We start from the raw sequence: 15606 nt of genomic DNA on the forward strand, positions 1-15606 counted from the left end.
TGCAAAAAGAGGAAGAAGAACACCTATACAATGTATTCGTCAAAAATGGACACTCCTGCAATTTCATCAACAGATTTCTAAGGGAGAGACAACGGAATGAGGACAAGCCACAACCCAAAGGACTAGCCACACTACCATACATCAAAAACATTTCTGAACTGACAGCCAGACTACTGCGACCACTAGGACTCATAACAGCACACAAACCAACAGCCACTCTCAGACAACAACTCACCAGGACAAAGGACCCGATACCCAGCATGAGCAAAACCAATGTAGTGTACAAAATCCCATGCAAGGACTGCACAAAACACTACATAGGACAAACAGGAAGACAACTAATGATCCGTATCCATGAACACCAACTAGCCACGAAACGACATGACCAGCTATCCTTAGTAGCCACACACTCAGATGACAAGCAACATGAGTTCGACTGGGACAACACTACTATTATAGAACAAGCCAAACAGAGAACAGCCAGGGAATCACTAGAGGCATGGCACTCATCCACAGATTCAATCAATAAGCACATCGACCTGGACCCAATATACCGGCCACTGCAGCGGACAGCTGGAACTGACAACCGGAAGCGGTAGAGACAAACCACTATAAATGCTGGAGGAAACATCACAGAAGCGCTTCACAGGAGGTTCCCAAGCACTGAGGATGTCACCTAGACAGGGGACGAAACATCTGCAACACAAATTGCCAGCTTGACGAACAGAACCACAACAACAATGAGCATCCGAGCTACAAACCTTCTCCCAAACTTTGAAATCCTCCTGAGGTCCCCAATATTACAGATGCCTATCTTCAGCCAATTTTGTTCATTTCACATAACATCCACAAATGGCTGGAGAGATTGGTGATTGCAAAATCTGTGGGACCTGACAACATTTGGCAATAGTATTGAACACTTGTTCTCCAGAAGCAGCTGAGCCTCTAGCCAAGCTGTTTGAGAGCATCTGTAACAGTCGCACCTCCCCTGGATTGTGGGAAATTGCCCAAGTAAGGCCTGTCAACCGAGAGGGGACAAATCAAGCCAGCAATTAGTCCTCGGTTAACCAACCCTTTATTAGGAGCAGCGATGAACGGTGTTGTCAACAGTGCTGTCAAGTGTCAGTCAGCAATAGTCAGCTCATGGATGCTCAGTTTGGGTTCTGCCAGGGCCACTTACCTCCCATCTTCATTACAGGATTGGTCTAACCCTGGGCAAAACAGTAGAATGCCAGAGGTGAGGTGAGAGTGAGAGTGACTGTCTTTGATGACAAGGCAGCATTTGACTGAATATGGTATCAAAGAGCCCTAGTAAAACTGGAGTTAATGAGAATAGTGGAAGACTCTCTGCTGGTTGGAGTCATGCTTGGCACAATGGAAGCTGGTTATAGTTAATCGAGGTCAATCATCTCAGTCCCAGAACATCACTGTCCGAGAGTTCTTCAGCGTAGTTTCTCAGATCTAATCATCTTCAATTGCTTCTTTACTGTTCTATCCTCTCGCATTAGGTCAGAAGTGAGATGTTCTCTGATGACTACGCAATGTTCAGTCCTATTTATAACTCCTCAGGCATGGTGGCTCAATGGTTAGCACTGCTGCCTCACAGCGCCAGAGACCCGGATTCAATTCCCACCTCGGGCAACTGACTGTGTGGAGTTTGCACATTCTCCCCGTGTCTGTGTGGGTTTCCTCCGGGTGCTCCGGTTTTCTCCCACAGTCCAAAGATGTGCAGGTTAGGTGAATTGGCCATACTAAATTTCCTGTCGTGTTAGGAAACCCTGGATTAATCAGGGTTAAATGTAGGGGAATGGGTCTGGGTGAGTTGCTCTTCGGAGGGTCGGTGTGTACTTGTTGGGCTGAAGGGCCTGTTTCCACACTGTAGGGAATCTAAACAAAAAATAAACAGTTATGTCCCCAAGCTTCATGACCCCATGGACAACATTAAGGCTTGGGCTCATAAATGACAAGCAATTTTCATGCCACATAAATGCCAGGCAATAACTATCGCTAACTAGAGAGAATATAAACATCCTCCCTTGGCATTCAATGGTATTCTCACTGCTGAACCTTCATTGTCAATATCCTGGTGTCCCAATTAACCAGAAACTGATCTGGGCCAGCTATATACATTTTGTGGCTACAGGAATAGGTCAGAGCCTATGGATTCTGCAACATGTAGCTCACCTCCTGACTCTCAATACCCATCGACCATCTACAAGATATACATCAGATGGAATACTCCCCACTTGACTGGGTGGATGCAACTCCAACAATATTCAAGAAGCTTGACACCATCCAGAATAAAGCAGCCCAATTGATTGGTACCACACTGAATATTCACCATAATGCACTGGGTAGCCGTGTGCACCATCTACAAGATAGACTGCATTAACTCACCAAAGTGAGAACTCCTGTGAAATGCACAGCCTCCAATACATATGGCAAAGGAAAAATAGATGAAAACACCAACATCTGGAAGTTCCTCTCCATGAACCATTCTGCCTTTGAACTATGTTGACCATTTCCTCACTGAGATCGGATCAAAATCCTGGAACTCCTTCACTAGCAGCTCTGTAGGTGTACCTATACTACGTAGACGACAATAATCCAAGCAGCAGCTCAATCCCGCTTTCCCAGAGGTGCTTGAGGTTGGGTAGTAAATGCTGGCCCAGCCAGTGAAACCTAGGCACCATGAAATAATTCTCAAAAAATACACACTGCCCAAGCTGGAATGAAGTTTAGCCATCCTCAAAGCCCTTGCTTTTCTCCCCCATGTGTTTGCAACAACCAACCCCGGCTGAGTCCCAGTAGGGGAGTACCATTTCACCTCTGAGCTGGGAGTGACAGCAAAACATATCAACCAGGACACTGACCCTTGCCGAAAATGTTGCAGACCCACAACAATGTGGCTGACTTTTAAATACCCTCTGGGCAATTAGAGATGGGCAAAAAAAATGCTGACCTAGCCAGCAATGTCCAAATCTCATGAATAAATAAAAATGAACCGACTGGGGCCCAGGGAAATATCCACAGGTGCAAACGGAAAGCACAAGTGGGAGATCATTGTTCCTTCTGTGACCTTACAATGAAAAAAGTCTTACCTCAGCAATTTTGAACTATTTATGAAACATGCTTCACATGATTCCCTTGAAGATGAATGGTTTCGTAGGAAAAGGGATGTTGCCTTTTGCTGATTTTTTAAATACTTTCGATATTTAGAGGACAAGTGAGTATCTTGTTCTTGTTTAGCCTATTGGACAGAGGTGCTACAAGCCCTCATCCAGGAGGCACAGGGCTGCCCCCACAGCCCCTGCTTGCTGAGATTCAATGATCGCATCAACAACAATAGCCTGCATTTGTATCGTTATTTTAACAAAATGTCACAAGATGCTTCACATGAGGGAAATCAGACAAATTGATACTGAATCACATCAGGAGATATTAGGACAAATGGCTAAGGGGTTTGCATATCTGATAACATTCTTGTGAATTGCCTCAAGACATTTCACTCTGCTAAAGGTGCTATATGAATGCAAGTTTGTGTTCTTGGCATCAATCCCCTTGGTGAATTCATTGCTTTGTGACTGGTTTCAGCTCCTAATGTGCTATCAATGTGGCAGCCTCGACAAACTTCAATACTTGTAATTTGATAAAGCATGCCCAAAAATGAGTTTTTAATCTCCTGTCTATTTCTACATTCTAGGACTGAATCTGTGGCAGAAAAAATGCTCACCAACTGGTTTACATTCCTCCTGTACAAATTTCTTAAGGTAAGGTCATAAAATGCCCTCTCCTCAGTCTGTTTCCCTCCTTTTCCTCTCCCCTTCCCTTCACTCTGTGAGTTGCCGCCTGAATATTTCTCTGAGGTAAAGCGAATGGAAATACGATCGATTCCTTTAAAAAACATCATGCAGCTTAGAGATAAACTAATTAACCAAGGGCCATCTGTCACTATTCTTTTCTAAATTGGAGGTTACATATCTTCACAACACTTTTTTTTTGAAAATTTATATTCAAAGAGCATAAACTTTAAACATTCATTCCCTCCAACACTGCGACACACTGGTAGTATGGTGTGCTATCTACAAGATGCACTGCAGCAGCTTGCCAGGCCCCTTTCAACAGTGCTTACCAAACACACAAAGTCTACCACTTAGAATGACGAGGAGCAGTTCGTGAAGAGGCATGCCAGCACCTTCTGGCTCAGTGGTTAGCACTGCTGCCTCACAGCACCAGGGACCTGGGTTCGATTCCAGCCTCGGGTGACTGTCTGTGTGGAGTTTGCACGTTCTCCTGTTTCCTCCCATAGGTTTGGGTGAATTGGCTGTGCTAAATGGCCCATACTGACGAGGGATGTATAGGCTCGGTGGATTAGTCATGAGAAATGCAGGGTTTCAGGGATAGACTAGGGGGCCAATGTGCCAAATGGGTTTCTACACTGTAGGGACTCTGTGATTCTCCACATCACCCCCCCCCCCCCCAACAATTTACACATCATCCTGACTTGGATGCATCTCGTTGTTACTTTACTGGGTCAAACCCAGGAACTTCTTACCGACCAGCACTGAAGCTGTACTTCTGCCCTACACATTGCAGTATTGGAAGAAAATGAGATACCACCAACTTCTCAAGAATAGCTAGGCTTGGGTACTTTCCAATGATATTCACATCCCCAGAATGAACATGTTCTTCAAAGATATTGACCCTTGGCAGCAAAGACTTACAAGGAAGTGACAAGTTATACAGGGTTGTACAAGTAACCAAGTTTATTATTTCAGTTGATCTCACTAAATACTTCCAGTTAATTAAATTGTGCCCCTGTATAGACAGAGTGCACAGCCAAGCAAAGCCTTAGGTTTGAGTCATGCTGAACACCGTAAATGCCTGTGGCAATTGAGCTCAATGTTAATTTGTGTTAAGGAAGATAAAAATGTCTCACAAAGTTACTCACCTGAAACAGGAAAGTGCACGTAGTCATTGGCTGCCAACAGGATTGGCCTCCAAAATAATACCATCCTTGGTAACTGGCCTGTTGACATTCATGGTCAGTTTTTGCGTAGGATGCATTAGGTATGGTCCATAAGCAGGGGAGAAAGTGAGGACTGCAGATGCTGGAGATCAGAGTCGAAGAGTGTGGCGCTGGAAAAGCACAGCTGGTCAGGCAGCATCCGAGGAGCAGGAGGATCGAGGTTTTGGGCATAAGCCCTTCATCAGGAATTCCTGATGAAGGGTTTATGCTCAGAACGTCGATTCTACTACTCTTCACATTGTACATAAACAAGCATCTTCTCGAACATGAAATGGGCTGAACATGCAAACGAAGCATAGCTCCGACTAGTCGGTATGGAATGGTGGTCCATATTGCTGAAATGAGATGATTCAGATTTTGGTTCACAGAGATAATTGTTCATTCATTTAGCCATTTCATTTGCAGCAGCGTGGGAGGTGCTGACTTACTGAGGAGACTTTAAACCAAGGGTTCTGTCCACTCTCTCGAGTCAATGTAAAATCTCATGCCAGTGTTTGGAAGGCAGGAATACAGTTCTACACTGTGTCCTGAGGAAGCTTACCCTGCAATGGGCATTTCATGAAGTAGATTTTATGTTTATTCTCACCTTTCTGTTTGAGGGATCTTGCATGTAATGTGGCTGCTGGCTTTTCGACATTGCACTCCGAGACCAGAAAGGGGTGGCACAATGGTTAGCACTGCAGCCTCACAGTGCCAGGGACCCAGGTTCGGTTCCAGCCTCGGGTAACTATCTTGAGTGGAGTTTGCACATTCTCTCCGCGCCTAAGTGGGTTTCCTCCGGGTGCTCCGGTTTCCTCCCTCAATCCAAAGATGTGCAGGTCAGGTGAATTGGCCATACGATAATATCCCATAATGTTCAGGGATGTGTGCGTTAGTCAGAGGGAAATGAGTCTGGGTGGGTTCCTCTTCTGACGGTCGGTGTGGACTTGTTGGGAATCTAATCTAAATTGAATTTTTGACGCATCCATTTAAACAGAATTGGAACCAGGCACCAAGTATTGAAGGAAACTTCACTTTGGGAATCTTTACTTTACCATCTTCTTTTCCATTGTTAATATATATCGTTTCCGATCAAGTCAGAGTGGGAAAGGTAGAATGTACAGAATTAGTCCGCAGTGGACATAGTTAATAGACTCTCTGAGCCAAGGTGGTATCAGAAGAGGTCACTTTAAAGGAATATTTAGCATTTGTGAACGGATGTTGGTGAGAAACTGACAGGAAAGCTTCTGTTTTCTGCAGCTAGACTTGGCTTTTGAACCTCTTTAATTTTGAATGCGGAACAATTAAGATTGGAGAGTTGTCATCTGTTCACAGCTTGACATTCTGCCTGCTGAGTGCAACTCAGATCGCAGTCACAGAGACCAACTCCTCTTTCTGTATGCTTTTCGTTTCCCATCTCAAAACTCATTGGCCTTCACTGGATTTTTTGACACCCTGTTTGATTATGGTCTGGTGAGATTTCTTGGCATGCTTTGTGGCTATGAAGGCTGCTACATAAGTGCAAGTTTGTTGTTAGTAGGTGTGGGTGAGGATGTGTGTGAGGGTCTGGATGTGAATGAGGGTCTGGGTGTAGGTGAGGGTCTGTGTGTGGGTGAGGGTATGGGTGAGGATGAGGGTCTGTGTGTGGGTGAGGGTCTGGGTGTCGATGAGGGTCTTTATGTGGGTCTGGGTGGAGGTCAGCACTGTAGGTTTTGAGAGGGGGCAGTGATATATTGCTCTGCATTGACTATCTCCAAGAGCCTCTGGTAATGGCTGTACCAAAGGTGTAACTGCACTAACACTGACCTCTCTCATTGTGTCCCATTGATCAGGAATGTGCGGGCGAGCCTTTGTTCATGCTGTTCTGTGCCATCAAGCAGCAGATGGAGAAGGGACCGATTGACTCGATCACAGGGGAGGCACGTTACTCCCTCAGTGAGGACAAACTCATCAGGCAGCAGATAGATTACAAAACGCTGGTAAGTTCGGGCATGAAACAGGAAACAAAGGTGGGGGGTGATGGGGGGAGGGGAGAGGGTGAATGGGTCAGGGGATAATTGGGTTAATTTGTGCAGCTGACAGGAACAGTGTACTCCTGTTGAGATAGGGTGTCTGCGAATATGGCCTGGTGTTAATTACCTCCAGCCATATTGCTGAGCAGCAGTAAAGCTCTTCCACTGTGGAGCTGTCACGGTGCCAGCAAGAGGTGTGTTATTGGCGCAAGTAGCTTGTGCTGGCAATCAGGATATTTCCAGCAGAATCGCTGGGGGTGGCAGTAATGTGTGCGCTCGCTTAGCTTTATTTTACATCCCTCCTGTCCTTGAGGGGTGGGATTAAGGAGTGCTGAGGGCGTAGTTCCACCAGCGTTTGGCTGACTGTATCCCTTGCAATAAGCCATTGTATGAGCTGCTGTCGTCAACGTTGGAAACAGTTCCACCACAGAGACATTCTGACAGTGACCAATACTGTTCTCACCTCGAGCCTGATGTGCACTGTCCAACAAGAAGGTACAAAATTAGGAGTAGGAATAGTCCATTTTGGCTTGTCCACCTACTGCGCCATTCATTAAGTTCATGGCTGATCTGATTGTAACCTCAAATCCATAACCCCATCCACCACCAATAATCTTTCACCCCCTTGCTTAAATCTATTGGCCTTTACCAAAAACAAAAACATTCAAAGACTCTGCTTACATCACTCTTTGAGAAAATGAACTCCAAAGGCTCTCTGAGAGAGAAAAGAAATTCTCCTCATCTCTGTCTTAAATGGCTGACCCTTTTTTTGAAGACAGTGACCTTAAGTTCTAGATTCTCCCAGAGGATACAATCTCTGCTCCACACCCAACCTGTCAAGACCCCTCAGTATCTTGAATGTTTCAGTCAAGCTGACTCTAACTCTGCTAAACTCCAGCGGATCCAAGCCTAGCCTGTCCATTCTTTCCTCTTATGCCAACCTGCCCCTTCAAAGTTTTGATGGGTAAAAAATCTGTTTTCTGTGGCTGCAGGGAAAATAGCCATCGAACAGGATGTGAGGTAAGTGGTGAATAGACTCAAGGTGAGATGGTTACAGCTTTACACACTGAATTGTACAATCTGCACTGCACTGCCTGAAAGAGTGGCGGATGAAAATTCAATAATAACTTTCAGCAGGGATTGGAATAAACTCTCTGACACCGAAGGCTGAAGGGAAGAGGAGGAGGAATGGGACCAATCCGGTAACTGTTCCAAGGAGCTGGCACAGGCCGAATGGGTGAATAGGCTCCTTTTCTTTGTACCATTGTGTGATAGCAAATGAGAGGTTTCAACCTCTTCCTCATCTAATTGTGGGCCACAGCACGAACATAGCTTCAATCTGAGATCAGTTCCCAATTAATGGTTCTACACTTCAACCTCCCTGACATTATCTGAGTCAACTTGCTAAATCACTGAGGGTTACTTGAATGCTTTGCTTCTTGACAATTGAACATGGTTTTGAAATAAATTGGATCCCCTGCTTTCTGTGAGGCCAAATAGAACAAAGCTCTGAAATCTTTGCAAATGCTGGAACAATTTACAGAGGCATTCTGGAAACACCAAGCCCCTGTAAAGATCAGTGTTCACTCGACAAAACCTTTCCTTTTATCAGAATTCAATTAAGGGTCCGAATTAGGAACAGTAACCTGTCTCTTCCAACCATTCCTCTGGTATTTCTTCAAGGTGCTTGCTCTCTGGCAAGAATCCACTGACTTAGAGGGAAAGTCAAGTCACTTTTGATTAAAGCCCATTTCTCTTCACAATGGCCTACCTCCATACAATTGGATGGCTTCCCAACCTTCGTCAGATGAAAGTGAATAAGTGAGGCTGAGAAGAGAAACAAAATCACATTCTTCTGAAGTTGCTATTTGTGTGTGGAATGCAATACTGGGAAATCAGTGCGTTAATAATGATGATGTAAATGATGATGCTGATGTTACAGAGCAAAGAGAAACATGATTGAAGAGATCCAGAAGAGAAACATTGGGCCAGCATAGTGTACATCTTCATGTACATGCAGAGTTACTGTGTTACTGACAGTGAAAGAGAATTATTCTAAAGGGCAGTCTGGACAGGCAGTAGATGTTGGCCAGCTAATGATGCCCATGTCCCACAAGTGAAATTTTAAAACTATCAGAGCAAGGGGCTCACAGCAGTAACAGTCAAATGAGTTAGTTAACTCACTAAGAGTGTAGTACGGATACATAATCCATAAGAGACCAACACAGTGTACAATTCGAGAAGGAACATATTTGCAGCAGTCTAAGGCAGGGTTACAGCTGAGCTGTCACAAAGCACAAAGAGCAAATGGTGCAGGATGTCATGACTGAGCTACCCTCAGAACACATGGAATCCCAACTCACCAAATACTTCCAAAATGCAAATAAGTAGTCCACTGGAACATGGGGGTTGTATTACTCTGAGTGGCAATGTCTCTGTAATGGCTGTGCAATGCTGACATACAGGGACCCTCATAGAATTGAGTGTATGATATAGGTCAATGGCCTAGTGGTGTGATCATTAGACTATTAATCCAGAGACCCAGGTAATATTCTGTAGACCAAGGGTCAAATCCCACCTTGGCAAATAGTGGCATTTGAATTCAATGTCAAAGTCTGGAATTAAGACTTTTATCATGATTGTGAAACCATTGCCAATTGTCAGAAAAATCCATCTAATTCACTTGAGCTCTATAGGAAGGAAAATGTCGTCTTTACCTGGTCTGACATACATGTAACTCCAGGCCCACAGCATTGTGACTGCCCTCTGGGCAATTGGCAATGGGAAGTAAATGCTGGTCAAGCTAGTGATGCCCATATCCTGTGAATGAATAAAACAAAGATGTGGTGCTGAAGAGAACATTAATCACAATCGGTCAATTGAATGAGGCTGTCCATCAGTGACATTGCTTTAATTTCCCATTGTATACTCAGTCACCAAACAAGACATTGACCTCTGCAACACTGGCTACCAGATACTAGAGTTGGCAAATTGCCAGTATATTCTACGAGTGGGCAAAAGCGAGGGCTGGAGATTGGGGTGGAGAGCATGGTGCCTACCTGCAGAGCACTTCAGAGAACATTTCCAGAACACCCGCACCAACCAACCCCACCGCCCCGTGGCCAAACACTTCAACTGCCCCTCCCATTCCGTCAAGGACTTGCAGGTCCTGAACCTCCTTCATTGCTATTCCCTTACCACCCGACACCTGGAGGAAGAACGCCTTCCGCCTCGCGACCCTTCAACCCAATGGCATAAATGTGGATTTCACCGGTTTCCTCATTTCCCCTCCCCCCACCTTATCCCAGTTCCAACCTTCCAACTCGGCACCGCACTCATGACCTGTCCTACCTGCCCAGTTTCCTTCCCACCTATCCGTTCCACCCTCCCCTCTGACCTATCACCATTGCCTCCACCTCCATCAACCTATTGCACTCTCAGCTACCTTCCCCCCAAACCCCACCCCCCATCCATTTATCTTGCCACCCCCAAGGCTCCCAGCCTCATCCCTGATGAAGGGTTTCTGCCCGAAATGTCGATTTTCCTGCTCCTCGGATGCTGCCTGACCTGTTGTATTAATCTACCAATGGGTTAAAGGATTCTTTCTGTCTTCGTTCTTTACACAAGTGGACTTGAGAAAAATTGCTGAGGTCAGATAACTCTGTACAAACACCATGGATTAAAGCTCAGTCAACACCCTACCTTCACTCTCAGATCAAGGCAAAACACTCCATGGTAACTATTCTCAAGAACTAAAAGGGAATAGGCCCATGTCTTGGCCAATATTTATCTCAGTCAATATCACTGGAAATATAAACAAAAGCAGATATTGCTGGGAAAACTCAGTTGGTCTGGCAACACCTGTGGAGAGAAAGCAGAGTTAACGTGACCCTTCTTCAGAACTAATTTTGGTGAGGGAAAGGTTGGCATTTATGCTGAAGTGGGTAGGGGGTAGGAGAAAATGATAGTGGAGATGAAGCCAAGAGAGAGAGAGAGAGCATCAGTTGGACAAACAAAGGAATAGGTAAAAGTCAGACTGGGAGAATCAATACTTGCTAATGGGGACTGGTAGTTGTTGAAGATGGGTTGGTTGTGGTAGCAATCCCTGTGCTAATTAGGCTTGGTGTATGAAGGTTGGCGTACCGACATCCACGCATTCAGATTATCTAGTCATTATGTCAGTGCTATGCCCAAACCCTCTGCTGTGTTTCTGACATTACAGCAGTGACTGGAATTCAAGCATAGCTCATTTACAATAAAGGGTTTTGAGACGTGCTCAGGTCACTTTTTTTGTTTGCATTTTGTTATTGGTGCAATCAGCAACTGAACAACCAGTTGCATGGTAGTTTTGCATGGTGGATCGCTGATGATATAAATGTTTCAGCAGGGACTTCACTGGATTGGCGACCTGCAAATGACCTGGTAATTTATTTGTAGCCTGTATAAATAATTAAAGAAAGAAACATGACAGTTTAAAGGATACAGTAATCCCTGAATGCTCACCGTCTTGGGCTGATAACATTTCAAACTGAACAGGAAATTGGAGTGCTGGTGAATGAAATCAAGTACACTGGTAAATTCTAACACCACTGAGAGCCATCAACAGGACATGGCTGACCCAAGAGACTACTTGCAGGACAGTTTTGGAAGTAGGATCAGTAACTCTGGGTATGTTCTGGCCATCAGCTATGCCCCTCCTCATATTAACAACATTGGTCACCCAGTATGTCCATCTCAGAGCATTTTGCCTTTTTGGCCAGTAAGAGGACAGTAAGACTCTTCGTCATCTCTTCAGATGATTCTTGATTCAAACACGTGATTATTCACTATTTTTGCAACCTTGTGGCAAAACATATTCTAAGAAAATGAAAAGCCTGAAGATCTCACTTTTACCAAAGTCACCCTTTTGATTGTTTTCCTTGATTTGGTCTGTAGCCCTGAGCAAGGAATTAATTTTATTCCTTGAGACTCCAAGAATCCTAGAGTTGGTCACCCAACCTTTTGAAAATGGGACAGGAGATGGGAAAACCCAAAGTCAGCAAAGAGTGAGAGACAGGGAAGAAACATAAGGTGGGGGGGGGGGGGGGGGGGGGGTTGATGGAATCCATTCATGGCTCATCCAATAAAGCAAGAACAACTCAGGTTTGACCCTTTGACCTTTATTGGGCTAATCCATTCCAACAGTTGCTTTCAATGCTTCACAGCAATGAAGGGACAACATCAGGCCAACGTCCCCAGGTCCTGGTCTTTAGGTGTTCCTGGAAAATCTTTGTGAGGGGCCATTACTTGAAGTCAGGCTAGAGCTTGGCTGAGATGTTCTCTCCTTGCCCACTGATTCTTGACAATCTCACCTCAAAGGGACCACGATACTGATTCATGTAAACTGCACCATGAAATGGGTTGTCTTCTTTATGAGAGGCAGATTGCTTTTCACCCCAGCTCCATTAATTTAATAACTAACAAAGGTGTTCAGAAAGACTTTTTTGTAAAAACCCTACAGTGTGGAAACAGGGCATTTAGCCCATCAATTCCACACTGACCCTCCAAAGAGCATTCCCCTCAGACCCATGCCCCACCCCCAGCTATCCCTGTAACCCTGCATTTCCCATGGCTAATCCATGTAGCTTGCATGTCCCTGGACACTGTGGGCAATTGAAGCAGTGCAAATATCAAATTCTCACCTGCGCTGTTTTAATGAATAAAAATTAGGAAGTGCTGGGAGCACAAAGCAGGTGAGTTAGCATCTGGAAGAGAAAGGACAGGTGAAGGTTTTGGATACACACCATTTCAACTGCACCCTGATCTGGCGAAATAGTAACCTTCATAAGTATATATATGCTTGTCGTATGAGGAGCAATTGAGGGCTATCTGTGCTCAATGGAGTTTAGAAGGATGAGGGGAATTTGATTGAAACTTACAGAATACTGAGAGACCTGGATAGAGTGACATGGAGAAGATGTTTCCACTAGTAGGAGAGATGATGACCCATGGGCACAGCCTCAGAGTGAAGGACTGACCCTTTAGAACTGAGATGAGGAGGAATTTCTTCAGGTAGAGGGTGGTGAATCTGTGGAACTCATTGCCGCAAGGGGCTGTGGAGGCCAAGTCAAAGAGTGTCTTTAAGACAGAGATAAATAGGTTCTTGATTGGTAAGGAGATCAAAGGTTACATATCAGAATATATTACATATCAAACATATAAGCCATGATCAAATGGCAGAGCAGACTCGATGGGTTGAATGGCCTAATTCTGTTCTGAAGTTTATTGATTTGTACCTGTTTCTGTTTCAATCTCCTTTAATGATCTCTCAGTCAACAGTTCTGCTGCCCTTGTCCTAACTGTCCACTGCACCTTACTGTGCTCACTGATCTACATTGACTCCTTCCATGGTCCTGCCACTCTGTATATTGAACCTCTTTCAACACTACAAGTCTCAAAATTGCTGCCTTTCCCCCCATTTGTGGCTTCCTGATTTACCCTGCTCTGGGACTCCAAGCTCTAGGACTCCCTGCCTTAACCTTCCCACTTGTTTACCCAATCCTGTCCTTTAATTCACTCTTTAAAAGCCTACCTCTTCAACTAATCATTCAATCACCTCTCCTAGCATCCCTGCTGGTGTCAAATTTTATTGACTAATACAAACATCGAAATAGGAGCAGCAGTAAGCCATTTGGCCCCTCTAACCTGCTCTGCCATTTAATAAGGTCACGACTGAATTGTTTGTGTTCCAAATTCGACACTCCTATCAACCCCATAGCGTTTGATCTCCCTGTCAGATAAGAATCTATCTACTCACACCTTCAAATGATTTATGATCCAGCTCTACTGCTTTCAGAGCACAAGATCACACAACTCAGAAAATAAATTCCTCATCTCTGACCTAAATGGTCGACCCCTAATTCAAGACTGATCCACAAGAGGTAGCATACTTATATCCACCTTGTCAATACCATTCAGAATCTTATACACTACATCAAGCCATCCCTCACTTTTCTAAATTCCAGTGAAAACAAACTCAGTCTGTTCAACCTATTCTCATAAGACAAGCCATTTGTTCCAACCATCAATCTACAAACCATCAATCTAGTAAATTTTCTCTGAACCTTCTCCTGTATTTGAGATGTGACCTCAGTCCTGAGGAAGGGTGACATGACCCAAAATGTTAACTCTGATTTATCTTCACAAATGCTGAGCTTTTCCAGCAATTTCTAATTTTGTCACCTCACTAATGCTCTGCATAACTGAGTAACATACTTACATTCATGTTCAAACCTCCTGATAGTGAAGGATAGCATCTATTCGTCTCCTTGATTGTTCTGTACCTGTATACTGTACTAACTTGTGTGATGTAATGCTTTATTATGTTAAAGATGCTCCATAAATATAAGTTGTTGTTGTTCACTCATTATCGATTAATATCTGAAGGCATGATGTTGTGCTGCGTAGAGGCAGAGAGTAAATGCTCACTGTGTAAATGTGCAGTTCCAATCTCTGCAATGTGTCAGACTGTCTGAAATGATGTGAGGGGTTTCTATGGTACTGTGCCTCTGCATTCTCTCCACAGCCATGTTTAGACAAAATTTCGAAACTTAAAGGGTGGGGAGGAATATTGGCTGCTTCTTGTGACCCTTGGTGGTTGTAAGCTTCACATGATGAGAGTTTGGTAACTGTGTGCAAGCTTCCTGTATTCCCACCAGCAAAACTGGCTCCTTCCTTCCAAGAGAAATAAAGAAACACTCACTTTAGTCATGTTTTTCACAAACCTAGGGCAAACCAAAATACTCCAGAACCGAGTATGTAGTTTTGAATTATATCCGCTGTAGTAACGTAGGAAATGCAGCAAATATGTTGCACTGAGGGAACTGACCAGAAAATCACATTTATTCGCTTAAATATTGACCCAGGCACCAGAGAGAGCACTGTCTGTTCTTTGATCCTTTATGACTGGCCCTGTAAGCAAAGAGGCAAATAGTTCAACATTTCATTCATCCCAACCTCTGACAATGCGGCCCACCCTTCGGACTGCACAGAAAGGTCAGTCTGTATTCTGTGCTTACCTTTCGAGAGTAGGGTTTGAGCCTTCAGACCAAGAGATGAAAACATTATAACTGAGCCACATTCTGATAGTCCAAGGCATTCATTGCTCGAAACTCTGCAGCGAGAAAGGAGAGGGAGCATTAGGCAGTGAAAGGATGGAGAGTTTGAGATAGAGTGGGAGGGAAGCATACTTCAGAAAGCTGGGTGTGAGGGAAGTACAAGAGCAGGTGAATAGCTCTGAAAGCAGCTGTTCATCACAAAACCAAAGGCAATGCAATACACTTGAGAGACTTCAAAGCCAGAATAACTGCAAACCCATGGAAAAGCAACAACCTCAGAACATCCCAGAGCCCTGACAGACTACTTTTCGAGTCACTTGATAATAAGATTGACTCTTAATTGCCCTCTGGGTAATTAAGGATAAGCAATAAAAGCTGGCCAAGCCAGTGACACCCTCATATCATGAATGAATATTTATTTAAAAAATGGGCAGCCAATGTGAGCACAGCAAGATCCCACAAAGGTGACTGAGATAGATAACTTTTGGTC

General features: G+C 44.4%; 1 protein-coding gene across 10 annotated transcripts in view; it reads left to right on the plus strand.

Moving 5' to 3' along the window:
• plxna4 (plexin A4) overlaps positions 1–15606 on the plus strand; it is a 619179-nt gene that overhangs the window by 557846 nt on the left and 45727 nt on the right. For all 10 annotated transcript variants that reach the window (XM_043714044.1, XM_043714039.1, XM_043714038.1 and 7 more), the window contains exons 23-24: positions 3704–3770; positions 6841–6987. In XM_043714044.1, coding sequence (XP_043569979.1) covers positions 3704–3770; positions 6841–6987 — 214 coding nt within the window. The remainder of the gene's footprint in view (positions 1–3703; positions 3771–6840; positions 6988–15606) is intronic.

The sequence above is a fragment of the Chiloscyllium plagiosum genome, chromosome 23, assembly GCF_004010195.1.
Source record: "Chiloscyllium plagiosum isolate BGI_BamShark_2017 chromosome 23, ASM401019v2, whole genome shotgun sequence".
Lineage (NCBI taxonomy): Eukaryota > Metazoa > Chordata > Chondrichthyes > Orectolobiformes > Hemiscylliidae > Chiloscyllium > Chiloscyllium plagiosum.